The 27,974-nt window shown below is 33.6% G+C and overlaps 2 protein-coding genes across 4 annotated transcripts; both read left to right on the forward strand.

Moving 5' to 3' along the window:
* The first annotated feature begins 62 nt into the window (after positions 1–62).
* LOC106720173 (activated Cdc42 kinase Ack) lies at positions 63–8,030 on the forward strand. The gene is made up of 10 exons (XM_014514756.2): positions 63–331; positions 467–717; positions 887–1,304; positions 1,592–1,793; positions 2,637–2,832; positions 3,171–3,296; positions 3,506–3,582; positions 6,169–6,393; positions 6,552–6,677; positions 6,973–8,030. The coding sequence occupies exons 1-10, from the start codon at positions 239–241 to the stop codon at positions 7,983–7,985; spliced, it is 2,727 nt and encodes a 908-aa protein (XP_014370242.2). The 5' UTR covers positions 63–238; the 3' UTR covers positions 7,986–8,030.
* A 5,865-nt stretch (positions 8,031–13,895) lies between these two features.
* On the forward strand, positions 13,896–27,909 carry LOC106720372 (receptor-type tyrosine-protein phosphatase N2). 3 transcript variants are annotated; one of them, XM_045686870.1, is made up of 22 exons: positions 13,896–14,312; positions 16,414–16,506; positions 17,452–17,505; positions 17,597–17,660; positions 18,000–18,134; positions 18,567–18,660; positions 19,067–19,196; positions 19,276–19,773; positions 19,844–19,978; positions 20,248–20,403; positions 20,926–21,022; positions 21,180–21,269; positions 21,344–21,423; positions 21,632–21,990; positions 22,274–22,419; positions 22,800–22,854; positions 23,191–23,412; positions 23,694–23,891; positions 24,214–24,380; positions 24,546–24,599; positions 27,299–27,476; positions 27,653–27,909. In XM_045686870.1, exons 2-22 carry the CDS (start codon positions 16,419–16,421, stop codon positions 27,773–27,775), a joined length of 3,123 nt encoding a protein of 1,040 aa, XP_045542826.1. In that variant the 5' UTR covers positions 13,896–14,312; positions 16,414–16,418; the 3' UTR covers positions 27,776–27,909. The 3 variants fall into 3 exon arrangements, with proteins under 3 accessions (XP_045542826.1, XP_045542827.1, XP_045542828.1); XM_045686871.1 differs by lacking the exon at positions 20,248–20,403 and having other exon boundaries at positions 13,897–14,312; positions 27,653–27,908; XM_045686872.1 differs by lacking the exons at positions 19,844–19,978; positions 20,248–20,403 and having other exon boundaries at positions 13,897–14,312; positions 27,653–27,908.
* Positions 27,910–27,974: the final 65 nt, after the last annotated feature.

A 27,974-nucleotide genomic window follows, 5' to 3' on the forward strand; every position in this document is an offset into this window, starting at 1 on the left:
ATTTAATTGTTATTTTGTGTTTCTTTGAAAGTGTATTAATTTTATTTAATTTTCATTAAATATATAACTGAATACCAACATAAACAGTATTTACGATTCAATGATATTACGTCTTTAATGAAAAACCTAACTGCAGTTACAATATTTTTCCCAAGATAATTTAAGCTTCCTGCTTGAGATGTTACCTTCTAGTAGATTTCTAATTTTTATATTGCAAAGGTAGCGCGGCAAATTTTATATGAATATGGATTCCGGAACAGAATGGCTATGTGAAATTTTACAAAATGTACAGCTGGAACAATTCTATTTGCCAATTAGAGATCAACTGCAGGTAAACAATACTAGCAAATCGAATATTCTATTCTTATATATTTTTCCTTTACTTTTGCCTTAAATTTTTTGATTATTAGGATTTTTAATATAAATCAAATTTCGCATTTGATATTCGATAACATTTTAATTTTAGATTACAAGGTTAGCACATTTTGACTATGTGCATGCAGATGATCTTGAAAAAATAGGCATCAGCAAACCAGGTGTACGCAGATTATTCGATGCTGTTAGAAAGAAGAAACTGCAACTATGGAATCGAAAATTTTGGAACAAACTGTTTGGTACAGGTTCAGTCACCAGAGAGAAAACAGATTTGGCTCTCAGACAACAAGCTCCTACTGAACCACGGAGCACTACATGTATTATACTAGAGAAAGATATTGTGTAAGTAACCAAAATTACATTTTCTTAATAAATATTTTTAATATATTTTTAAATATTCTTCAAAATGTAAGTTTCTAAATAAAGACAGTAATCAATATAATCACAGACTTCTATATCTTACTATGAAAATAACCATTTTATCATTATGCACTTTAAACAATATTTGCAGGTTGCATAATGAACTTGGTAATGGCTCATTTGGTGTAGTAAAACGTGGAGAATGGAAAGTATCGGATCAGTCAAGTCAGATGGTGCCAGTCGCAGTTAAAGTGCTCAAAGCTGATGCTTTCTCACAGCCAGGGATCTATGATGACTTTAGAAGAGAAGTAGAAGCAATGCATAGCTTGAAGCATCCTAATTTAATAAAGTTACATGGAGTTGTATTCCATCCTCTAATGATGGTGTGTGAATTAGCAAATATGGGAGCATTATTAGATTATATTAGGGCACAAAATGGCAAAGTCTCATTAAATTACATATCAAAATGGTCAGGACAAGTTGCAGCTGGAATGGCTTATTTAGAAAAATCACGGTTTTTACACAGGGATCTTGCGTGCAGGAATATATTATTATCTAGTTTGGATTTGGTAAGTTTTACTTATATAAATACACTCGAACCTGGATAAGCAAGAGTCCAGCAGAGACTGCGTTATTCTTGTTGCTTATAAAGGTTTCACTAACTGAAGTTTCTTACTAGAAACATACACTCATGGAGTTTGTCTGTTGAGACCAAACATTGACTCTCTCTTATTGAGGTTTTTTACTTATAATGTTCTTGGTTGCACAGGTTTTACAAAACACTAAATAATAAACAACCTTAATATGTTGGTAATCATTTGTGGTATATATAGTATCTTATTTCATTCTTATCTAGGTTAAAATTGGTGATTTTGGCCTTATGAGAGCATTGCCTGATGCTGATGACTGTTATGTAATGAGTGAGAGACGAAGAGTTCCGTTCCCCTGGTGTGCTCCGGAGTCATTACGGTCAAGACAATTCTCGCATGCATCAGATGTGTGGATGTTTGCTGTTGCACTCTGGGAGATGTATTCATTTGGTGAAGAACCATGGATGGGTAAGTGCTTAATAATTTATATTTAGTGAGTAGGTATAGATGCCAGAGGCCTACGTCCAGTAGTGGATGAACCCTGGCAGATAATGATGATGATGATGAAGTAGGTATTAATTTAAATTAGGATTTTGTAAAAGTGTATAATTTAATTTTTTTGCATTCAAAAATCTATTCATAATTAAGTAATGGACATTAGAATATTGGTTTTCATATTTATTTCACGTATTATGTAATAATATATTATTTAGCTTGTATTTGTACGCAAAAGGCAAAGAATTGAAACAGTATAAATATTTATAATTATCACTCATAAACAATATCTTCTAAAAATAAATGTGTAGAAAAAATATCTTTATTCTAATTGAATCAGCATTTTATTTAGTATAATAAAAAGTTTTCATAACAAACCAAATTAAAAACATAACAACATACCTTAAAATGATAGCCTGTCTATGAATATGCAATCAACAATCATTATAAACTAATTATTCAGATATTCTAATCTGATTATAAATTATCACAAGACATAATAAACATATAAATAATACTAGCTGTCGCCCGCGACTCCGTCCGCGCGCAGTAAAAAAAAAAGCTAAATTGGGGCTTATGAAAAATAGATGTTGGCCGATTCTCAGACCTACTAAATATGCTCACAAAATTTCATGAGAATCGGTCAAGCCGTTTTGGAGCAGTTCAAATTCGAACCCTGTGACACAAGAATTTTATATATAAGATGCTTTGTGTCTCCATCACAGTAACACATTCAATGCCACTATTATTTTGTTATTATTGTGAATTCAGCGAGCTAGCACTGTAAGTGTTAAAACTTTCTTTATTCTTCATTAGGTTTAAATGGTTCAGAGATCCTCCGCCTCATAATGAGGGAAGGTCAACGGTTATCATCCCCCACCGCATGTCCCCCAGATATTTATATGTTGATGATGCAGTGTTGGGATCTCAATCCTAAAGAACGACCAACTTTCGCTGGCATACAACGATATATGGAAACAAATAAATTTGAAACTGCAATCGCTAGCTTGAGGTAGGTTTTGTTAGAGAAATAATCTAGCTAAAAAATTAAAACTAGCTTTTACCCGCGACTCCGTCCGCGCGGAATAAAAAATAGAAAACGGGGTAAAAATTATCCTATGTCCGTTTCCTGGTTCTAAGCTACCTGCCCACCAATTTTCCGTCAAATCGATTCAGCCGTTCTTGAGTTATAAATAGTGTAACTAACACGACTTTCTTTTATATATATAGAAGATTAAGAAAGTCATTCAGATCATTTAATTTTTAACTTTGTTTGTTTTGCTACTTGTTTATTGGTAACAAGTTTAAGTTAAGTAAGTTATTTAAGTATTGAGGTATTTCTTATTATAGTTACCACAAACAAGGTCAAATGACTATAGAAGCTGGAGATGCGATCATATTGATTGATAAGAGGCCGGAGTTGCACTGGTGGAAGGGTCAGAACCAACGGACATTAGAAGTCAGCCTTTTTCCCAGGTTTGGAAAAAATTTTATATTCTTTTAATTTTTCAACTAGTCAAATCATATGATCCATTTTAGATACGATTTTCACTTTGTATAAGTAGAAATAGATATATTGAGGCTAAATAATGAAATATTTATTTATTCTAATTATTAATTTAATTAAAAGTTGTCATTGAATTCCCAAATTAGGTTTTGTTAAATCAATTCTGATTACTTTTCAGCACGTTAGTGAGTATAGCAAAAAGCAAAAATGTACCATCAACTATAAAACCGTTAACTGGTTCACCGATGAGAAAAGGTAAGTACCATTGTAACTGTTATGTAATTATTAATAATTATGATAATGTATATTTAGCATTATTAAATATATTATATATTAAATCTTACTAATATTATAAATGCGATTGGATGGATGAATGGATGGATGTTTATTTGAAGGTAACTTCGAAATGGCTCAAAAGATCTTGATGAAATTTGGCACAGATATAGAACATAATTTGGAAGAACACATAGGCTACTTATCACTTTTTTTTTTAATTCCGCGCGGACAGAGTCGCGGACGACAGCTAGTCTATTATATTGTATCTGGAAAGGATGGAAAGGGAAGTGAATTTGATGGAGTAAGGTATGCATAGGAAGGGGAAATATTATCCTTCTATACGTTCCCTCTTCCGTCGATTAAAGGTCGGTAACGTCTGCAATTGCGGATGTCTATGGACATCGGTCGCATCGCTATTTTAGCGAATTTAAGTGGCGGCGAATTATTAATTACTCGCAATTTAAAGTTAGTTAAATATAGATTTCTTTTTCAAATCTGCAATATTTTTTTAAAATATAAACTTTGTAAATGTACGTTTATTTAATTGAGTGAATCAATATTATTAGCGTAAATCCCCGGTCATTATAATGCAGAGATCGTGCTGCCGACGTAAATAGCTAACATATTACTTTTGCGTTCCAATACAACATAATATATTATTGTGTACTCGCAATAGCAACTGTTGCAACGCACGCGTCACGTTCCGTTTCACTTTCTATCGGAATGGCGTCCAACTATTTAATTTCAGGACATAAAAATATGGCATGATTTATGGATCAGAATGGTGCCAAATGTACTGTTATTCAATACTTTTTCTTAATCATGTTTATCTTACATTTTAATAATATGTTAATAATATTATAAATGCTAAAGTTTGGATGGACGGATGTTTGTTAGAAGGTATCTATAGAACGTCTGCATATAATGTGTATATGTAAAATATGGATTCTGGATTATCCCAGATGATATAAATTAAATAAGTTTGTTGACTATTCAATTACTATGTCGATAGAAAAATATTAACGAATGTTTAGAAACGTATTAAATTGCTAGCTTTCGCCCGCGGCTCCGCCCGCGTGGGATTATGTTCTACATATGTTCTACATATGTTCTACATATGTGCCAAATTTCATCAAGATCCATTGAGACTTTACAGAGATACCTTTAAACAAACATCCATCAATTCGTCTAAACACTTGCATTTATATTAGTAAGATTAATTAAAAAATTTCAGAGTATTAAAAACCGTTTCCTTCATTATCTATCAAAAACAAAACATTAACAAAAATATTGAAAAATACGTATAAAAAAGTATCATAAAAGTAAAATTTAATCACATAAAAAATACTCTTCTATTTATAACCCTGACTTATTTATAAATGTGTGGAGGAAATAAAGTAAATGAGACTGTAATATCGTCTTTCACAGGATATGAGCATTAGTGCGAAAGCGCTCACATAATACTCCAGGAAATAAATTGTACTAGGAGCAAATGTAAATGAAAACTAAATGAATTTAATGCTTTAATTATTTGTTAAACATTTCTATTTTATTTATGATGCTTGATAAATTGATTTCTTATTTGTATTTATTTTAACCTATGTTGGTTATTAAAAGGGTTGCAAAGTCTATAGCGTGAGAAGGTTTAGTTAATGACAATAAAAGTAGACAATTTTTCATATTAAAATATCATACTTCCTACTAATGGATGGAGGAATCTTTGAAGGTACCTCCGGAACGGGTCAACAGGTCTGGCACAGATGTAGAACATAGACTGGAAACACACATAGACTACTTATTACGTTTTTATTTAATTCCGCGCGGGAGTCGCGTGCGACAGCTAGTATGTTTGTAAAAAGAAACGATTCCTAACCAGTTAATCTTATCTTTTATTGTAAATGGATGCATAAATAAGCATAAATCGTGTTTATGTGACATTTCATTGTAAATTAAAGTGACTTGATATGTTACGTAAGTGCTAACTTGCCATACTTGACCTTGGCAGTAGCTAATCTATGACTGTTGTAGGTATGTAGGGTTATCTAATTCAATTATAATGCAAGTAAGACCTACGCGAAACTATTTAAAAACTAGGTGTTGCCTGTGACTCCGTCTTCGCGGAATTATAAAAAAACTTAATAAGTAGGCTATGTGTTGTTCCAGACTATGTTCTACATCTGTGCCAAGTTTCATCAAGATTTGTTTAGCCATTCCGGAGCTAACTTCAAACAAACATCCATCCATCCATCCATCAAAACTTTCGCATTTATAATATTAGTAAAATTATTAAGATGGCAAGTACTAATAAATATTAAATTCCGCTACCAAAAAAAAAAACTAATAATCTTTCAATATCATGTTAGTTTACTACTAAAGCTTAGTAAATAAACGATAAACGAAATTATCTAAAAAGACGTCCGGTACTAAGCAAACAGGAACGTTATATTTGCATTTGATTTGATATTTTAAAGAAGAGGAGTGGTTTTTCAGAATTATGACAAATTTCAAACAATACATTGTAAAATAAAAATTATCCTTATTTATTAGATAAACCGTTCCTTCTAGTCCAACCTTCCCCATCTTCACCAATAAATGGTGTTTCTGACGATTCCGCTGTGGTACTCCGCAAGCGTCGCACTATAGAGTCAACTCAGCCTCCGACAACTCGCGCCGGCAACTCCGGCAGCAAACACTTCAACTACAACAAGCTGGTCAACGACAGAGCAACACTTGGGGCACAGAGGGTCGCCAGGGAAGCTAGGGATAATCATTCCAGAAGTCTTAATCAAGGTAAAAATACTTTTAATTTAATGCAGCATTGCTATTTTTCGTGAGCTAAATCTTTTTTTCAGTATTACGTACTAATTTTTTTTTCTATTCAACATCTCGAAACAAGCTTTACAAATCAATATCTTATACAACTATTTTCTATCGTTAATTATTTACAGTAAGAGAAGACTTGTTGATAGATTTGGATCTACCTCCGTCTATTAAAGTGAATTCACCAACAAAGAAACCTTTGAAAGACAACGCCTCATCTATTCTGGATGAACCTATTGATGTGCCTGAAATCGGTAAATATTTCTTTTTATTAATAATAATAATAAAGATTCTTTAATGCATACTTAAATGATTACAGCATCAATATCGCCTTGGCTCCTTAACTTTCACTTTCAGGTTCACTTATATTTAAGGAGCCAATGACTTCCCTTTCTATTGCATTATACAAAATAGACAATGAGTATAACAAATGTAGCAATTAAAGTGGAAATTAAATTAATTTAAAGTCATTAATTACAAGAAAAAAAATAAAAAAAAATGTTATTGCTCAGTAATCCCTTACTTTAAGTAGTAATTGTAATTTTCCAGGTCAGGAACCGAATTGGGGACAACCGAGTATAGAAAGTGTTCCATCATGTTCAACATCTCAAAATTATCCCAATTTATATGGTGCTAAATCATTAGACAATCTTAATGTTTCATCTACACATAATGAGCATAGTTTCGTTAGTCATTCAGACCCTTTCGAAACTACCCACGTCTGGACTTCTTATCAAGATATACCTCAAAGACCTAACTATGATATACAAATAAACGAATCGATACCTAGCAATAACGAATCTCAAATATACTCAAATAACACCCAACACGAGACACAAGTATCTAATAATTTATCTATATTAAATATAAGCAATTGTTCCAATCCAAATAATAAAAAATACGGAATCCCACTTAATAATACAAACTTAACATTCAATGAAAGAACAGAATCGAATAGAGATTTAATCAAATCTGTAGCACAAATGTCGTTAGACGATAGAATATCCGAATCATTAAATCTAAGATCGAAAAATACTAATTCGAATAATATTTATTCCAACACTGACTATAGCTCACCTTCGACATCGAAATATTCATCTAATCCAAACGATGTATACAAACAAGAGTTAACTTACGATAACTTTGAACAAAATCTCGCACAACAATATGTCTTTGAAAAAGATTACTACACAAAATTAACACCGACTGAAGCTATAAAAGAAAATAACTACGAAAAGAATATCTACGTACCTAAATATGAAGATGAAGGGGAGAAATTAAAGAATTTCAGTGATTCTTTGGAAAATTCTAAAAATTATTCCGCATTTAAATATCAGAATTCTGATTTCGATTTGTACGCTTATGCATATCATCCGACGACGTCTGGTATGCAATATGATGAAGTTGCGGATACTTCTAGTAATATTTACAGTGAAATAGGTGATGGTGAAAGATACTCTAATCGTGTGACGTATACTAACGCGTGTTTGTATGATGAAGTGTATGAGGAACCCCCCAGACCCCACAGACCCGCGCCCCCTTGCCCCTCTAAACCTAAATAAACTACATTCCTACGTAAAACTAAATCATATCAATTAAACTTGATTATAGATGTTTAATAAAACGTAAAGACAATTTTTTATGTCTCGCCTTTAAATTTGATTCTGATATATGCTAATATAATTTTAATTTCATAATTGACTTAAACATTAAATAATTATTTTGATGAAAAAATTACACAAAGTAGTGTCTAAATAATAAAAAAAATTGACAAAACTGTAAAAAAATGTATATTAACAAAAATAGAAAAATGTAACGGGAACTTAGAAATAATAACACGTAATTCGGTTACCGTATGAAAAATATAATATGGGACACATTGATGACTCCTACAAATAAGGGCCAATACAAAATTGACAACTTTACAGGAGAGGCTCTCAAAGTTACAACCATATAAGAAAAGATACCGCATAAGCCTTTTTACTTTAGCAAAAAAACACATTTACACCTGTAAATGTGTATTTGTGTTTAATACATGTTATTAACTAGACTAAGACGTAGCTTTTAACATAAAAAAATAAAAATCAATTTGTTACTTTGGCCCTTATAGGACCCATAGACATTACTATAAAAGAAGGTTATTAATACTCAGAATTTTAGTCGTTGGACAATATTATTATGGTTGTAGGTTATAGCTAAAACCATTTATTGTCTCTGTTATATCAACGAGAATAAGTGAAATGGCATTTTTTTTATTTCTATCTGGAAAATTACGTTTATAGAGTTACGTAGGAATTTTTTAATTATACTCATTTAGTCTTTAATTTATATTTAACCGATGAAAATAATACAGTAGTAATTCCGATGATTCACATTATATAATAACGTTACATTTGCGAAACATACAAAAACATATTGCCTCTTTCTTTCATTTTGCACAAACCATAGATTTTATTTGTTTTTTTTCGTATATATAACAAGTGTTCCGTCAGTGAAAATCCACAGTTAAAATAGGAAAAACGTATAAGTATATATATTTATACCAACATTATATTTGAAATAATTTCAATTATATATCGTGCTATATATTTTTTGCACATATATATGTCAATTATAGTTTGTAATAAGAAATTGAGATTTGTATAAAACTCGAATATTTTTACGTTATTGATTATATATATTAAGACAAAATAAACGTATGATTGCGTGCTTTATGTTGGTTCTGTTTGTTTGAAAGTTCTAGAACAAAAGGTAATAACGCCTAGTCAATGAGAAATTAATGGAACAATACCATTTATTTAGATTAAGGATTTTAGAAAGTTTTGTTTGATTTTTCTGTATTAGTTTTTAACTTTCACGGTAGCTAAGTTTTAGCTTTTACTTTTTCAAATTAAAAATAGGTTAAATTGTGGCAACTTTTATTTCCGTAGTCCAAGTACTTTCTTTTTCATGTTTAATGTTTTCCAGTTTATAAAGTTTCATTTTCATTTAATTATTTCAATATCTAATTACTAGATTTTTTCTAGAAATCGTCGCTTTAAATGCAATAAAGAAGTATTTGTATATTTTAGAAGAATATCTTAATTAATTAAAAGATGGTAGAAAAATTTTATGCCCAAAAATTGTAATTTTTTTGATGAAAAATAATTATGGTTTTAAAATAAATTAACTTTCTTGCCATTGTACTTTTAATATAACATCTGTATTTGTATTTTGTATTAAATTTGATAATATTACTAGTAATAGTTGTACAACTCGTGCACGATAACATAAGACCTTAGTAAGATGACGTCACTGTCTTAAACATGTAATCCAACCCGACTAAATTGTATCTTTTTCGAGTCTCACAAAATTGTGAATGTGTTCTTTTTAATTCATTTACTGAAATGTATATTTTGTATTTGTTCATAAGTTATTCAAGAAATTGATGTGAGCATTGCTCAGCCATATTGTAACCCAGTTTAAATCCCCTCCAACTTATATAGAAGATAGCTACATAGAATAATATTTGTTATTATTTAAATTAACTTGATGTCTTATAATCAGTTTATTTTTTTTTATATCAAAAGGTGGCAAACGAGCCACCTGAATTCGCCGAAAGAGCGAGGCGACCGTTGCCCATAGACATCCGCAAATGCAGACGCGTTGGCCTACCTTCAATCAACGGAGAAGAGGACGCACAGGAAGAGAATATTTCCCCTTCCTTTGCGTCCCCTCTTCCGCCAAATCCACTTCCCCTTCCCATCCTTTCCTAATAGGAAAAGGGTGGGAAGGGAAAGAGGACTAAAATTAGACCTCCGGGACCTATAATAAATACATTATTTATTTTGTTAGTTTTGTTTCTCAGATATAATTATGATTTAGTAATATCTCATACTTATTACAAAATAACTGATCTACGATTTTTTTCTTGAAACTCTAAACTTATTGTATAAGTAGCTATTTACTACCGTATTTCCGATTTTTTTTATTGTTTCGTTTAGAATATAGAACAGAAAATTAAGAAGAAACGTCTTTTAAAGAAGTTAAAGGTCTTTTTGTGCATGGTTTTGAAATGTTCTCGAATATTATCCATTGATATTTTATTTTTAGTTTTAAAGATTACTATTTCATTTCATCTCTTCTGTGATCGTGCGGAATCCTGGACTTCCACGGCTTCCTTAATAGATGATGCAGCGTCCTTCAATGTCCATATTCAGATTTCTTGTTTATCAACAAAAACGCGTCAATTTTGACGGCTTCTATTGTCTACTTAACGACAGTTTATCCATTAAGTACTTAGCGGTATTGGTTCAATAACTTTATAAAATGCGTTTCCGAGCTAAGCATACTTAGTTAAACTTAGTTTATCTAACTGAACAATTTTGTGTCGTTTATTGGTTCTATTTTTATTGAAGAATTTGTTTAAAAAAAGACGTTTTTGAAAATGCTTTTTCATAAAATCATAACGAATGCTATGTTAACTAATTTATTACTTACTACGAGTATTTGTCTTGAATAATTATATTTGAAAGGCTTTGAATCCTTTTTAATGATTGAATAGTTTCTTTTATTGGATGTTACACAATTCTTTTGTGGTGCGAATAATTGTTTTTTTTTTTGATGACATGTTTTCTTTTCCCTGTCGCCCTCTTTGGTAAAATAAAAGAAACAATATGTTTTTTTTACATCTTTTCCGTCAATGTAAACTCACTCTAAGTGATAAGACGATGTCTTAATTTAGTGGAATATTTGTATATAGCACATTTTTGAGGTTATATTTTCTAAAAATATTTTAGTTAAGCTTACCGACAAGACAAATTGGAAAAATGTACGTGATACGTAAACGTTAGATTCATAAACAGGTACCGAATCTTTTGTTTGTTGTTACTCAAGATACTGGAACAATGTTTTCTTGTTCATGTAAAAATGTACAGTAAGTATGTATCTATAATAAACCTGTACCGACGTGTATAATAATTTTGATAACAAACGATTAAATAAATGCTTACTAATCTTTGTTTTATTAATTTAATTACCTGTGAAAAATTACATCAACTATCAGAGTTCTGACATTATTTATCACTGCAATCTTTTCTTCTTCTCTTCTTCGCACAACTTTTTAACTCGCACAGCCAAGTTGTAGAATACCTACTTTGTCCTCATAGGTATTTACAAACAGTTACGACTTAGGGTCCTTCAAGAAAAGAAAATACGATTCCCTTAAATGCCGGCAACGCATCTGCGGTTCTTTTGGTGTTGCGGATGTCTCCTAGGCATCAGACCAATTACCGTTAGGCGACCCACTGGTCGATTGCCCCCTCATCCTATAAAAAAACGACGGGATGCGATTGTCTTATCGACTTAATTTATATAATGAGACATTCATAGCAATGTGACACGTGGGTTCCTTACGACTTTAGTGACACCTTTCTCGCACATGGTCATATTGTGTTATTATTATAAATTACTAACTGTCGCTCGCGATTCCGTCTGCGCGAAATCAAAAAAAAACTTTATTAGTAGCTTATGTGTTATTCCAAACTATGTTCTACATCTATGCCAAATTTCATCAAGATCCGTTTTGCCGTTCCGGAGATACCTTGTAATAAACGTCCATCCATCCAAACATTCGCATTTATAATATTAGTAAGATAGTCCAATATAGTGAGTAAAGTGTAAAGTCAGAGTATTGATTACTTATTGGATACCCAGCAGTAGATTTCACAAACATGTCCCATAGAAGAAAAGTTGACTCTTGAAGAAATAAACTGTATGCGAATCTATCGATTTGATGACATGTCGCGATGTTACATGAATATCGGGGCCATTGAACTTGATCATTTGTTTACACTCCGCAAAAAGTAACGAATTTTACTTCAATTGATTTTTATGTGGTCAAAACAAAACAGTCTACTATGCTTTAAAGTAATAAATTCTTACTAACTTACTCGGTTATCTAATGGCCGCTTAGGAATATCCTTAGTGCAGATTTAGTATCCAGATTACATACAGTTTATCATAAAAGCTTACAAAGGGACATGCTCTCTAAGTAATAATGAAGCCAATTAAAACAAAGCTACTCTTTACAGAGATATATATTTACTAGTGCTCGTATATAAATTTTAATTGGCATCAGGTTTCTGTAAAAAAAATACTGGTATTTTCAGTTAAATCTCTATTGGAACAATCTCTGAGTAATTTAAAACATTTGACCTTTATTTTGTACAATTTGTTGTTTTATTATTTTATTACGATGTCTCCTTGAAAATGTCAGCTAAAATATTTTCATTACATTTCGTACCTGCCATTTCGTAGCCGGGTTATCGCCCACTACATCCTCTCTTAACCTCTGACCCATTAAATCAACAACTGTACGCATAGGTACTAAAAATCAATACTCAAGTTATTTTACTTTCTATATGTATAAATAATCTATAGCGGAAGATGAGAACTACCGTAGTAAGTTTGTGAAATTTTTAACCGGCAAAAGTTACACATTGGTTAGAGACTACTTGAGGGCGTCAAAAGTTTCTAGTGACCCCTTCATAATTAAGCAAAAATACAAAATACATTAAAAAATCGTGCGATCCTAATTAAAAACTTAGAACACTCTTCGCAATATATTAGGAATTTACAATGTTTGGTATTATCTATATTGGATAATAAGTTCCACAATATTTATTAGAAAACGCAAATGCTGCCTTAGACACAATTAAGTGAAAATTTAATAAAACGGATGCCAGATAACTCAACGACTGCATTTAAATGAAGCGGCAATCTTATAAACGAGATGACATCATTAAAATTTAAAATTCATAAATAATGTTTTATTTCATCCACAATTCTTAAAAAATCATGCCAGTTTGCAGATGAATTTAAATGTGCCGATAAGCATTGACATTGTAGAATTTTCTTTTTAAAATATGAAAATATATATTGGACTATTCTCGACTTGACTTTAAGAGTAACAAAATTACAGTATTATAAAACAAAGGTCAAAAACATATCCACTGTAAGTGGCTATAATACAAAGGTATCAACAAAAAGTGATATCAGAGATGAATCTGGGCCGATTTATAAACCGAATCTATTGATTCGGTTTATAAATATCTCTTTCAAGCTTTCAACAGCGCGTAGGTTTGCTCTACCTCGGACCACCTCCTACGTATTTCCGATTCTATTAAATTCATTAATTTCCATTTCCATGAGAATATTTTATGTTACAATCTATCTATCTATCATGATAGATTTAACCCAAAGGAAGTATATATACAAGAGCGTTGTGTAAGAAGTGAAGTGTGTTAATTAAGGAGATAAATCCATTCAATTTAGTACATAGATAAGTGTTTAAACAACTTTTTTTTACATTGACATTGAATTTAATTTGAAATAATTATAAGGAAACTTAGTAGCTAGGCCGACAAACGTTATCGCGAAACCGCGTCATTAGCATGCAGGGAACTGCTCTGGCGATAACTTGAGGGCGCCATTATGTTCCAGTTATCATCGTAAACGCCTGACAATTTATAAATACATCTATTTACTTTACTTGCTACAGTATACAGCGTTATATTTATGTACAGATCGGGATAAAGTGCAATCGAGAGTTCCAAGTGTTATAATTGTGAAAGCTTTGGCTTATAACATTATCTAATGATGATTGAAGTATAACATGAGTTCTGAAGGTGTCGTTATGTAGGCGGCGAAGTGGCCGCGTGTGAATGGGCCGGCTGAGGATCGATAGAGCGGAGTGCGCAGGTCCGCGCCATCGCCTCTGTCTGCGAGCTGCGAGCATCGAGCACCGAACACCGACGCCCCGGCCCGACCTGCGTCGCAAACAGAGACGACGACTGACACCAGTGAAACCTGCATCCGATATGTTCCGGAATAATCGCTGTCTCTAAACGGTGCGTACATTTAATTTATTTTAATTAAGCTTCCATTTTGGTGAAAAATGTAAAAGTCTCTTATTTAAAATCTTTTTGCTGAAACCTGTTACGCCATTCCATGTCCAGGTTACTGAAGTGTTATGTGATTGTGTTTGTTTATAAACGATTTTTTTCTCAAGTTTGCTTTTAAGATTTCCAGTGAATTAAAAAAAATCTCAAATAATAACATTCTAGCAATCTCAAACATCGTAGTTTTCGAAAAAATTGTTAAAATACACTTAAGAAAATGATGTGTTTTTTTATTATTTTTAATCAAATTTATTAATTATATAATTTCATGATTTATAAATAAATTAAATTGAATGTTTAAATATTTAAAGCTTTAGTTAAAATACGTTCAATACATTCCCAGTTCGTAGCACGAAATGCGTGGGATGTAAAGGGCAGATGCCTACGTCACTGGCCTCCATATAACTTAGCTACAATTTATCTATAGATAGTTTTAAGATAACAAAGTACAATATTAACGCCTATAAATTACATTGAATAAGTTAAATATATCACTTCTAATATTACTTGCTTTGGAAATTATAAAATGAGTGCTTGTTTTTCTCATATATCTTTTAGATTTATAGTATGCTAAAATATAGCCTTAAAGAAACTTGAATAAATATAAATTTAACAATTCAAATGTAAATTATTGAAATTACATAGATTTCCCGACAGTTTTATTAATAACTAGCTTGTTGCCAGCGACTCCGTCCGCGCGGAATTAAAAAATAAATTAATAAGTAGCCTAGCCGTTCATTAACAAACATCCATCCATCCATCCATCTAAACATTTAGAATTATAATATTAGTAAGATAAATAAATACATACATACATGGTGATTAAAGCAACCATTAAGTATGCTTTAAGATAAATATGGACATTTAACTTTCATGATAAACCGATTACCAACAACAATAACGCAAATGTGAACTAAACTCCTTATTCTATTAAAAAAAAATTTACTTATTGAAATAAAATGCTTCTGCCAGTAATTTTATTTAAGTCATAGATGTTTGTCTACGCTTTAAATTACGATGTATTTCTTAATAGGTCTCTAATCAAAACAAACATGGAGGGACTCTGGTAGACGTTTTCTCTTAATTTAATTACTTTATTCCTATATCATATTCAATTCATTAAAAAATATTAATTTATGCATGGAAACTAATTTGGTTAAAACGTTTTATTATAGACGAAACCACCTTTTGACTTTGATCGGGGAAATTACGTAGCTTAGTAACATTTTATAATTTTGTGTCGTACATATTTTTATACAAGTTAATTAAAGCATCTCTATATACTTAAGGAAATGCAATACTGCACTATTGTTTTGTTACTATTAGATTTGACCCTTGCCTTAACACCTTAACATTTGATTAACGATATCTAGCGTTTCAGAGTTAATTACGTGACTTTTTGACATTTAATTATTATTCTAAATCAAACAGCCAAAATATTATACATTAAGAAGATTTAATTAAGAGAAAGAATTTGACCAAAAGCAGTACGAATCAAATAGTAGTAGTTTAACAGTGTTAGACGCCAGCAACCACAACATCTGTTGACGAATGGGTCGGCTCGTCCGGTGAAATATCACAACCACACAGAAGAATGACGTGAAGTGGAAGCAATTCCGCATTTCGTCTGATGAATGTCGTCGACTGTTTTTTAGTCCTACTTCCCTTCCCACCCTTTTCTAATACAGCAAAGCATGGGAATTTTTCGAAGAAGGGGCCGCATAAGGAGGGGAAATATTATCTTTCTGTGCGTCTCCTCCTCCGTCGATTAAAGATAGGCAACGCATCTGCAATTACGGATGTCTATGGGCAGCGGTCGCTTCACTATTTTAGAATCTGGTGGTTGCTTTCTCGTTTGCCACCTTATGATAAAAAGCAGTAGATCTCCGGACTAAGCTACTAAAATATTATTCACTACCGAATACTTAACAATGTTTTGTGAGTACATAAGTCGATAGGGTTTTAAAATTTGTAACTTTCCTTAACATGTGATCGGAACAACTTAAAATAATTTTGTGACATTATTACGAGTGACAATAACACTATGCAGATGTGATGAGCCAGTCGTGGCGGCGGCAGGCCCTGTGGGCGCTGGCGGTGCTCAGCACGTTGGCGCCCCCCTCGAGAGCCGATGGTAACATAGGTAAGTTACCGTCAAACACATTATCTTCCATCGTCTTAATACCGTTACTGTAACCGGCTGGCTAATATGAAAGTCTTGTTGACTTTTAATTAATCGGGGTTTATTATAGTTCTAAACACACGTGTTTCGCTTTTGTTTTCATATAAAAGCGATTAAATCTAAAGTAAGAAGTATTGTGTTATTAGTTACAGATTAATGGTGTTAATAACATTTGAGTTGTTTATTTTTACTTTAAATTAGAAGTCTATTTACGACCGAACACGTATTGCTTTTCCAAGATGTATTATTGGCCTCATATTTAATTAACTTTGGCGTTAAATGGAACCGATTTATGGTTCGTAATAACAATTGAATAATTGAATTTATCGTTAAGAAAGCGATCGATTTTTTGATCATTTTTGACATCCAATTGTAACTAGGTAACTTAAGTAATATTCGGATCGGTTATTGACTATTGCCCGTAGTGAAATCATTTGTTTTCATCATAATAAATTACCGTAATAACTTTTAAGCTATCATAATGGTATTTAAATAATATGTCAAGCCCTTTATTGTGATTAAAGTGAACATTGGGCGCAAGGGCGATCGCTGTGCAAGTACAAAGTTACTTATTGATCGTATCGAGTAGCTGCAATATAAAAGCTATAGGTTTAGATGCGAACACGGAAACTTGTTTTAAATAAATATTTCAATAAATCTATAACCTATAATACCACTGATACTTCGCAAGGATTGGCGTAATTACTTTCTTATGAAAGTAATACTTAGTTCATTCTTTTCTTTATAAGATAGAGAGTATTTTAAAACAACAACAAAATACTTAACAAAATTTAAACAGATTTTCATTTAATAAAAAAACATTGGAATAGTCACAATTTATTTATTTACTTCTTAATTCGTTAATTTAATTATTTTTAAGTATTTCATTGTTCGTAATTTCGACAGGTTGCCTATTCAGTGCTTCATTATGTATCGACGGAGTGGAGTGGTGCTACGACGGTACGTAGACATTGTGTAGACACTCATAATTATTATAATTTTTATAATAACTCTTAATTTAAGAAATTAAAATTAAACTTATTTTTTATAGATTTCGCTTTCGGCAAATGCATGTCAATTTACGAAAGCGAACCGGAAGATGGCTCCCTCTACAAGTGAGTTACTTTATAATTAGCTTAACAACTTCACCGAATATTCTCGAAGGAATTTATAATCATTTTACAATATAGTGGGCATGTTAATGAAGAAAAACCCTGAGATGCCGAATATTATTCACACAATAGAAAATTGAAAGAAAATAAAGAGATTGAAACGAGAAAGGTATTACTAGTTCTACAGCAGTCATGCAGTCATTAATTTCACTTTATGCCTTTCATCTGTAAAGTGAAATTAATCCATATCGTACTTGGACATTTATCAGATTGCTATTGCTGAACTTTTCAGGATATACTCACTCTGGTAACAAAATTGTAATTAATTTTGTGTCGTTGCAGATATGACATGAGTTCCCAACAGCTGCAGTGGTTCGAAGGTGAGCTGCAGCGGCTGGCGTTGCGCGGCTACCGCTGGGAGCACGCCTACACGCAGTGCGTCTTGCAAGCCATGCTGTACGCGCTCAGGCATAAAGTGTAAGCACTCAATGTTAAGGCAAAGTAACTAAGCTACGCCAAAAAGATTAAGTATCGTACGATAAAAAATACTTACAGATATCTCCAGCATCCACCCTTTTGATTTTTGTTGAAAAGAATTGAAACAAGTTTATACGCTTAGCTTAGTCTATAATATTTAATAAAATAAACGCTGCTATGATCTTAGTAAAAATATCACTGACCTTGGCCTACGTTTAAGAGGTTCAGTCTAAGTGCACTTAGGGCTCTATTTAAAAAAAAAACATTGAAACTTAAAGTCCCTCTCTACAAGACAAGAAGTAAAAATATTCACTGCATTTTTTGTCTTTTTATTTGAAATAATGCTTAAAGAAAATTCCTGTATTAGTATTTTTTACTTATGTGTGCAGAGATAATCATAATGACTTGCTATTTTGTTTTATTACAATGTAGAGAACCAACTGACGTCAACTCTAAGTTATGTGAGCATTTTGCCGACCCCAAATTGAGTACTACGACTACCGAAACTGAAGATGATGATACAGAAGTAAGTTGCAATATAATGGTATATATAACAGGGGTACCTAACTCGATAAGATCAGAGATCTACATACTATTTACATAAACAAACAACAAACAGCATAGTTCAGTACACAATTATGTATTATTTTTTGTTTAATTAGAAGAGAATACATAAAACTGACAATTATTCTTAGTATTTACTAATAAATACCAATTTACATTAGTAAGAGCATTGCGCCTGAGCATCTTCCATTACATTATGTTTTACGTATTTATATTTTTTGTCTTGCTTTGATCGACTGGTCAAACAGCCGCGATCAACCGGTTGGCTACGCCTGGTTATAAGAAAACCTTTGCATAATTTTTCCTAAAATTTAAAACTTTTAAAAATTTTGTATTAACGTTTATCCGGCCATTGGTTTGATTTATAGATGGAACCCGATGAAACTGCATTTGTGCGTTTCATGCCGAATTCGGCGTTAAGCGATTCAGATTATGCCAACGAGGTTTATAACCCTCCCTTACCCGATGATGACCCGTCTCCCTACATTATTCCAAAAGGTAAATTTACTTTATAAATTCCTTGTTCAATATGTTCTTAAGTTTAATATCAAAAATATAATAATTCATTTGCATCCAGTGCAATCAGTAATGGAAGGAGAAACCCCAAGCGATAAAATAAGAAATCTAATGTTAGTTAGCGGCCTAGAGGAGTCGCCTGTCCCTTTCGAAGGTTTTAGAGAACGACTTCAAGCAGAAAAGGAAGTTAAAGAACAAAATGGAAAATATTTCAACGCTTTAGACAAAGAGAAAAAGTCACTCTCAGTCGCTAACAGAGAATCTAACTCTGAGAAATTTCCAGACGAAGAGCGTTTAGGTGCTCACTTCAGGAAAATGAAAGTAAAACCTTATCCCTACACGGCGGAATATCTTACGAGTAATTATTCTCCATTAGATGCTGAAGTGCATTCGAATGCTTTAGAGAAATACAAGCAGAGTTTTGCTGAGAAGAATTTCCCATTTGAATATGAAAATCCTGGCGATATTCAAGAATCTAGGATTTATATCGATAATGATGACTTAGATGACGCTGCGATGGACGCGGGCAGCGGTAAATATGACCCTTATAATTTTAAAGGTAAGAATTACTACATTTAAATAATAATTTTTCATATTTCACATAGTATAGACGAAGTTTGCTTTATCAGATACACCTGGCTTCGACGGTAAAAAGTCTAAAAACATGGAATATGTTTTAAATTATTGGCACCGACTCAAAGATCTTAAACCACAAGACGCTATATATTCTGAAGGGGGCCCACTTAAAATCGACGATATGGGAGGTAAATTTACGAAAAACCTTACAGTAGACAACAAAAGCAGATTTTCTTTGAAAACAAAACAATTTTGTTTGCTTCCTCTTTTATTTTCAGTGTTTGTAGGCACAATAATACTTCATACTCGTTTGACCTTACCGAAATTATTGCAAAAAAAATCCTTCCTTATTGATTTCTATTTAAAAGTTAATCTCGTGTATCGAATGGGTTGAAATAAAACCTCAGACCGGTTGATTACACCGGACTGAGACCGTTTACGTACGACGATGTTTCAGGTGAAAGTTCCAAATTTTATTTATCTGAAGAATTACAAGATTTGCTTAATAGAGAATGGGGCTTTAAACGTAGGGAAAGAGATGATGTAAAAAAGCCCGGGCCGCGTCTGGACGCAAAAACCCTAAAGTTATTGTACCACAATAAATCGGTGACAGGTTAGTGTCACGAAGGCCCGCTACCTGTTTTAGAATCTCGATGTGACCTTATAATCTAAGAGTTACCTCTGCGGCCGAGTGTAATCGAGAACTCTATTACATTTGATATTTGCACCGCCACCTCTTCTAGTCTTTCCGCACTAAATGTTGCCCCCTGTCCGCACCTTTTGTTTCTTGTCGATGTAAAAGCATGGAGTATGGCTCCACTAATAGGTTTAATCGCTTTCTATATTTGTGGTTTTTAAATCTACTTTATTACTTTACTTATTTTAATTTATATTCTATCTTTTTCTACCCTTTATGTGTTCGTGATATTCAATGTTATTCTGTCTCGGTATAAATGAATACAAAGTATGTCGTTTTAATGAACGTATTGCTTGTGAATCGAAGCAAAATATTAGCACAGAAGAAATATGGATTGTGTATTATTAATGCATATATATTTCAAATCTGCCTTTATGTGTCGTTTGTTTTTTTTGTTTTGTTAAACACATTAACTAATTTTAGAAATTTTGTTTTTAGCTAAAGGAGTCCCAGGCCAGGTTTTATCTCAAGCACTTCATGATCACAATGATTACGATTATGACCCATCGTATACATATGTTCTATTTAAGAACAGGTAAATTTTGTTTTTACCCTTTGAACATTTTATTATTTCTCATTTACACTAAAGTTAATCACAATAGACTACCTTAATTCGTTTTGTAATTTTATTTCTTTTAAACATTTAAGATATTTGACTACAATATTATACTTATTTTTCTACCTACTACCAGGTTCTTAACAGACTGGGAAAAGGGTATAGCGTTTATTTCAAGACTAGAGGAATTGCTTGGATTGGAGAAGGACACATTCACCAATCCACGGTAATTGACAATTTATTTCCACATATATTATTATTTCAATTTTTTCTACATCTGCTATTTTTTTTCTTCATCAGTGTCGATCCAAGCGAAGTAACATTTAAAGTAGAGAAAAACAGTAAAGGTTACGATGCAGAGGATGTTGCTAGACGCGTAGGTACGTAAGATTTTTATTTATTTACTATATAAAATATGAAAAAAGATATCACGAACAATATCAAAGTAAAAGGATAGAGCGAAATTCGAGCAGAAAGTTTGAAAATTTCTGAAAAGGGCAATAATATTTTATCACCTAAAAAAAATTACCAATTAATAGGCTGAAGTTGTCAAGAACGCAGATGATTTAATTGAAAAATTTCTTTCAGTTGACATCAAAGATGAATTAAGACGTGAAACTGGCGCCCAAGTATTGTCTACGGGCGTCGGTGACCGGGTAATTTTGCTATATCTAGTTTTTATAGGACTTTTTTTTAGGGATTACTTCTATTTATTTTTTATTTCACAGAGCAAAAGACCTGTAATCAGTCAAACAGAAGATACGGGATCTCAATACTTTGACTACGGGCTGCCAATATTACTGACATTGATCGGGAGTTGCACTGTAGTGGTTGTAGGTGCAGTAATATTCGCTGTAATGCTGAAGAGAGACATTGATGCTAAGAAGAAAATGGTCGGACTCTCTTCTGCGGCCGATATCGATGCTGAAGCTACCAGAGATTACCAGGTTAGTTTCCATTAATATCCACATGACAAAAGGTAAATAGACAGGTACTTATAAGTGTAGAAAAAAAAAGAAAAAACTCGGTAAGATGAGAGGAGCGAGTAATAAATAAAAGTATATTTTTTCGGAAAGGGAACAAAAAAGAAAGTACTTCCGGATAAAGACACAAAATATCCAAAGTCTAAATGACTCGTATCTTATTCTCTGTTACGCTTTTCTATTCTATCGCTACTCTGATAAGAACAAAATATTTAATAACTAAAAATATAATTTGTATGCTACGTAGGAATTATGCCGTGCCCGCATGTCGGGCAAGTGGTCAGGACAGCCACCCGCGGCGCCTCCGCACGCAGACGCCCCGCAGCGTATCACATCCCTGTCAAAAGAGCCTGAGGGAAATTCGCCCTCCACACGATCTAGTACCTCCTCCTGGTAAATACATACATTAAAATTTAAACCATTACTTTGTATGTATTTTATCTGGTGTTATCAGCATTAGGACTAACCAATGAGTTTCGTCCTCTGGAATTAATATGCCGCTTGCACGTAGCAAGAACCAAAAATGTTTATTTTTCGTTACATTTTTGATATTCAAAGAATTTAAGTAGATAAATTGTTATCTTTCCTTTTTGAACTTGTGATAGATGTCCCGTTTTGATCGAAAGTAGCAACTGTGCTTTATTTTTCTGTTCGATGAAAATCGAGAGATATCTAACTTTTATGTTTCGTGGTTATGGTAATACAATCCTAAACATTTCATTAAATAAAATTATTTTATGATTAATATATGTATCTGATAACATTGTTATTAGGAGCGAGGAGCCCGCGCTGACAAACATGGACATATCGACCGGACACATGGTCTTGGTGAGTAGATGATAAAGAATAAAACGAAGGACACCCTACTAATTTTATTAAATATCATAATTGGAAACGCAACCATTATTTTAACAGAATAGTAAAATTAATAATATAATTACAATTAAGAAAAAACTGTAATAAAACACATAGTTATTATCTCTTTTGAAAGAGAATGAAAGGGTGACAGAAATTTTTTTGCAAGTCTTTCGAGATTGGAATTTACAGTAATAACTTCAATTGTAACATCCCAATAATATTCGATTTGGATATTTTTGCTCGGCTGTAACACCAGTCGCACTTTATGTTAATAATTATCGTTTGTTAATAAAACAATTTTGTCAGGCATACATGGAAGATCATTTGCGCAACAAGGACCGTTTGGAGCAGGAGTGGCGGGCGCTTTGCGCTTACGAAGCGGAACCCAGCGCGACCGCGGCGGCGCTGCGTCCCGAAAACACCGGCAAGAACAGATACCCCGATGTCTTGCCTTACGACCATTCTCGCGTAACCCTTAACACGCTGACCAACCACCTTGGATCCGACTATATCAATGCTTCTACTATTGTAAGTATTACCACCAACATTAACGTAAAACACGTTAACTCGCTTTTTTCCAGAGATTACGCGAAAGAAAAAAAATGTTTTTGTTATATTGTTTTGGGTATTCCGGACTCTCGGTATGGTATTTTCATATATCTACAAAGCGGTAGATGTATGTCATAAATCGTTGATCAATAAATACCACTGGGGTAGTTAGGTTTGAAAGCCATGTCTGGGCACTACCGAGACTCATATACCCAGAGGTACATACAACTTATAACTTAATCACCTGTTGTGATGTTTAGACTGACCACGACCCGCGCAACCCGGCGTACATCGCAGCGGCGGGCCCGCTGGCTCATACCGCACCCGACTTCTGGCAACTCGTATGGGAACAGGGAAGCGTCGTCATGGTCATGCTTACGCGGCTCACCGAAAACGGTCAACAGCTTTGCCACCGCTACTGGCCGGAAGAGGGCTCTGAACTATACCACATCTATGAGGTAATATTTCATAGAAAATACAAACAACAATGATCTTACACTTCTCAGCAGTATCTGACGATTGCTAAGCTCGGATTCACAGATGTGTGTGTTACAGTTAGAAATGTTCATTACTAAACAGTCAGGGATTCAAGTCAACTTACCCTTTTTCTTCCTTGGTGAAATTTTGTTTCGTCGTCCGACGTTATAGCAAGCGTTTTCATAAACTTTTTGATTGCTTGGCCACCCCTGCTGACGACAAGTATCTAGATATAAAACGTGCAAACGATTTGGGTTTAGCTCTAATTTACTTGTTTTTTAAATCTTGTTTTTCACGATACAGGTACACCTGGTAAGCGAGCACATCTGGTGCGATGACTACTTAGTCCGCAGCTTCTACCTGAAGAACCAGCGCACCGGTGAAACCCGCACCGTCACCCAGTTCCACTTCCTCTCGTGGCCCGAAAACGGTGTGCCCGCCTCCACCAAGGCTTTGCTAGAATTCAGGAGGTAGGACAAAAAAGATTGTTGAAGTAACTTAAACTGCTAACAAATGGCACTGTACAGCAAACTAACGCGTCCAAATTGAGATTACGTTCGGTCTCCTTTATTTTATGAAGCTATTTTATATATTTTCTTTGTCTTTGATCAATGATAAATAATTTTGGTTTACAGGAAGGTGAACAAGTCATACCGCGGACGATCTTGCCCTATTGTCGTGCACTGCAGGTGAGTGGAGATAAGCTAAACAATATCATTAAAAAAATGTTTCAACAAACCATAACTGTCGTTATTTAATTTCAAAGGTTTTGAATTCAACACATTTTACAGTGATTTATTGTTTTATTTGTCATATTCTACATTCTATAGTCATGGGTAACTCAACTAAAATTGATGATCAGCGTTTAGAACTACGAAATGCGAGTCTACGGGCAGCTCGCGGCTCGTCGGCTCACATAATCATTTGAAGCGACGAGCTATAGTGACTATTATCGACTATACAAGGCATGCCTTTTAAGTTCTGTCGTTTCAATATTTCCCGGCAATTTTGAAATTTAAACTGTTTTATATTCGAATGTGTTTACATTTTGAATCTTAAAACAGTTGAAAGTATTAAGATTAATGCTACTGTTTAGTCACAGCGTCGATTTGAATCTGCCTGGTAACGTCCGAAAATGAATCTTTCTAAGGAAACTGTTCGTGCAATAATTTTCTACAACTTTAAAAGACGCCTAACACGGCTTCAGTGTTTTGAAGAGCTAACATCTGTGTTCAGTGATGAAGCCCCATGTCTGCGGACTGTCGAACGCTGGTATTTAGAATTCCAGCGTGGACATACTAGTCTTAGTGAAAAATCTCGCGAAGGACGTCCAAAATCCGCCTTCACCGAAGATAACATCATTGCTGTGAGACAACTAATTCTCGAATATCGTCATGTGACTTATCGAGAGATAGAGGTTCTATTAGGCATCTCAGGGACAACCATTCAGAAGATTTTGCATCAAGCGCTTGGTGTGAGAAAGCTAGTTTGCCGTTGGATACCGCATCTGCTTTCAGACGATCACAAGGCGGCCCGCGTCAGATGGTGTAAGAAAACTCTGCAAAGGTTGGATCGAGGAGAGTCAAACCACGTCTACGACATCATCAGTAGTGACGAATCTTGGATCTATGCCTACGATCCTGATTCCAAACAACAATCTACAATCTGGGTCTTTCAAGACAAGCCAAAGCCGACTAAAGTTGTTCGTTCGCGAAGCACTTTAAAGAAGATGGTGGGCCACCTTCTTTGGAAAAAAAGGCCATGTTGCGACTATTGCACTTGAAGATCGTAGAACGGTGAATGCAAAGTGGTATACCATAGTTTGTTTACCACAAGTCATCGCCGAAATGGGAAAATCTAACTCAAAGCGACGCATTATCCTGCACCACGACAACGCAAGCTTACACAGCGCTCGTCAAACGATTGAGTATTTGAAGCAGGAAAAAGTAGAAATTCTTGACCATCCTCCATACAGTCCTGACCTAAGCCCTAACGATTTCTTTACATTTCCTAAAATTAAGAAAAGTCTTCGTGGTCAAAGGTTCCAGCCCGGTGAAGAAGCAGTCGACGCTTTCAAGTGAGCCATTTTTAACACCCCCACTTTAGAGTGGAATAAATGTTATAATAACTGGTTTGAGCGAATGGAAAAGTGTATTAAGCTACGTGGTGAATACCTTTAAAAACAATAAAAAGTATTATAAGATTCTAGTTGTGTTTTTTTCTTCAAACGACAAAACTTAAAAGGCATGCCTCGTAATTATAGTCCATGAGCCGTGTGCTGTCGATTTTGTTGTTAAGCCGCAGTTCCACGGTTCAAGTCTATGTGACCAAGATTTTTAAGCCGGTTCAGAACTGATTTACTCACGTCTAATACTTTGTAACGAAAGACAGTAAACATTGCAATTATCTACCATGAAAAGTGATGTTCATAATTCGTAGTATTATTCTTAAAATGTTCTAATATAAGTGTAGAGTATAAACATCGCGTGCACAACAACGTGACAATCGCTGATACGCCCCCATCCACTTACATCTGAGTTTATACAAACTCTAATATTATCATACCTACTCAATCCTATCCACAAATACACAAGTGACACTAGAACATTAGCGTTAACTCGCGAGGCAATTCGATGTCGGCGCTGACACGTTCAGTCATGTTAATAAATGCAGGTGTATAAAAGCACTAGCTGTCGCCCGTGATTCTATCCGCGTGGCATTATAAAAAACCTAAAAATGAGACTATGTTCAACATCAATGCCAAATTTCATCAATATCTGTTTAGCCGTTCCGAAGAAGATACCTTCAAACAAACATCCATCCATCTAAACATTCGCATTTATAATATTATATTAGTACGATAGACGTAGTAAATACTAGTTTGATAGTATGTCTATCACGAACTCTGTGCGTGATTAAGTGCTGTAGCTTTTATCAGAAAGATTCGCTATCAACGAGTCACGAGATCGATCTATAAGATTAGTTATTAGACAGTCAGTGAACCCAGACATTGATAACATGACTATTGACTTATTTATGTATCTCTGAAACAAAGAGCTGATTATTACTTTGATGGCCACCGCCTCAAAAAAAAACTATAGGAAATTACCTGCCTTTTATAAAACAACCATAGCTATTTAGCTGAATCAGTTTGAGAATATGTTTGTCATGACATGTAATTCTTCGAGACATTACTGCGAGTCTGCATGACGTTCTTTACCTATATTTAAAGATTAAAGATAACAAGATAAACCGTTTTGTTAGTTTTGTACTTGAAAATTCGCAATAAGAAGTATAATTTCCCTTCTCAGTATTTCAATATATCAAATTCAAATAGTTATTTTTATCATTGAAGTTTACAACTTAACCTTTTAACCGCTATTGACAGCGATGGCGCTGGCCGCACGGGCACTTACTGCTTGATCGACATGGTGTTGAATCGAATGGCAAAAGGCGCCAAGGAAATTGACATCGCCGCCACCCTTGAGCACATCCGCGACCAACGTCCCCGCACCGTCGCCACCAAGCAACAATTCGAATTTGTGCTCATGGCTGTCGCCGAAGAGGTAACAAAAATACAAATAAAAAAAATTTAAAGCTTTAGTCAATTACGCTGCGTATTAATTTTTTTAAATAACTATACGAATAATCTTTTTTAACAAGACGCAAGGTTCAAATATTTTTGTGTTCAAATATCGTATTGTCTTGGTTCAAATAATAACAGTTTTTCTATTCAAAATAGGTTCATGCGATCTTGAAAGCTCTACCGGCTCACCTGCAACAACTGCAGGAGAAGAAAGACAAGGAAAAAGAGAAGGAAAAGGAGAAAGAGAGAGACAAGGACGGTACCGAGAAACCCAACTGAACTATGCACTGCTTACGCGAACACGATTTGTTAACTAAGTTATGTTAATTCCAATATTATTCAATGTATAAATTTGATCAAGTTGTTTCTAGGTTGAGAATTTCATCACTATTAGCTGCTACTTTATCTAATACTTTTATATTCTTGTTTCTTACTAACTTGAATTCTTCTTTAAAAAGATCTATATGTTAGATTATTC

The sequence above is a fragment of the Papilio machaon genome, chromosome 4, assembly GCF_912999745.1.
Source record: "Papilio machaon chromosome 4, ilPapMach1.1, whole genome shotgun sequence".
NCBI lineage: Eukaryota > Metazoa > Arthropoda > Insecta > Lepidoptera > Papilionidae > Papilio > Papilio machaon.

Bases quoted from the DNA above. Each gene is read 5' to 3' on its own strand.
- LOC106720372 (XM_045686870.1), top strand. From the start codon at position 16,419: ATGAGCCAGTCGTGGCGGCGGCAGGCCCTGTGGGCGCTGGCGGTGCTC. The intron at 17,661-17,999 runs GTGAGTTACTTT...GTGTCGTTGCAG, and splicing joins GAAGATGGCTCCCTCTACAA to ATATGACATGAGTTCCCAAC. The intron at 18,135-18,566 runs GTAAGCACTCAA...ATTACAATGTAG, and splicing joins TACGCGCTCAGGCATAAAGT to AGAACCAACTGACGTCAACT.
- LOC106720173 (XM_014514756.2), top strand. From the start codon at position 239: ATGAATATGGATTCCGGAACAGAATGGCTATGTGAAATTTTACAAAAT. The intron at 1,794-2,636 runs GTAAGTGCTTAA...ATTCTTCATTAG, and splicing joins TGGTGAAGAACCATGGATGG to GTTTAAATGGTTCAGAGATC. The intron at 3,583-6,168 runs GTAAGTACCATT...CGTTCCTTCTAG, and splicing joins TGGTTCACCGATGAGAAAAG to TCCAACCTTCCCCATCTTCA.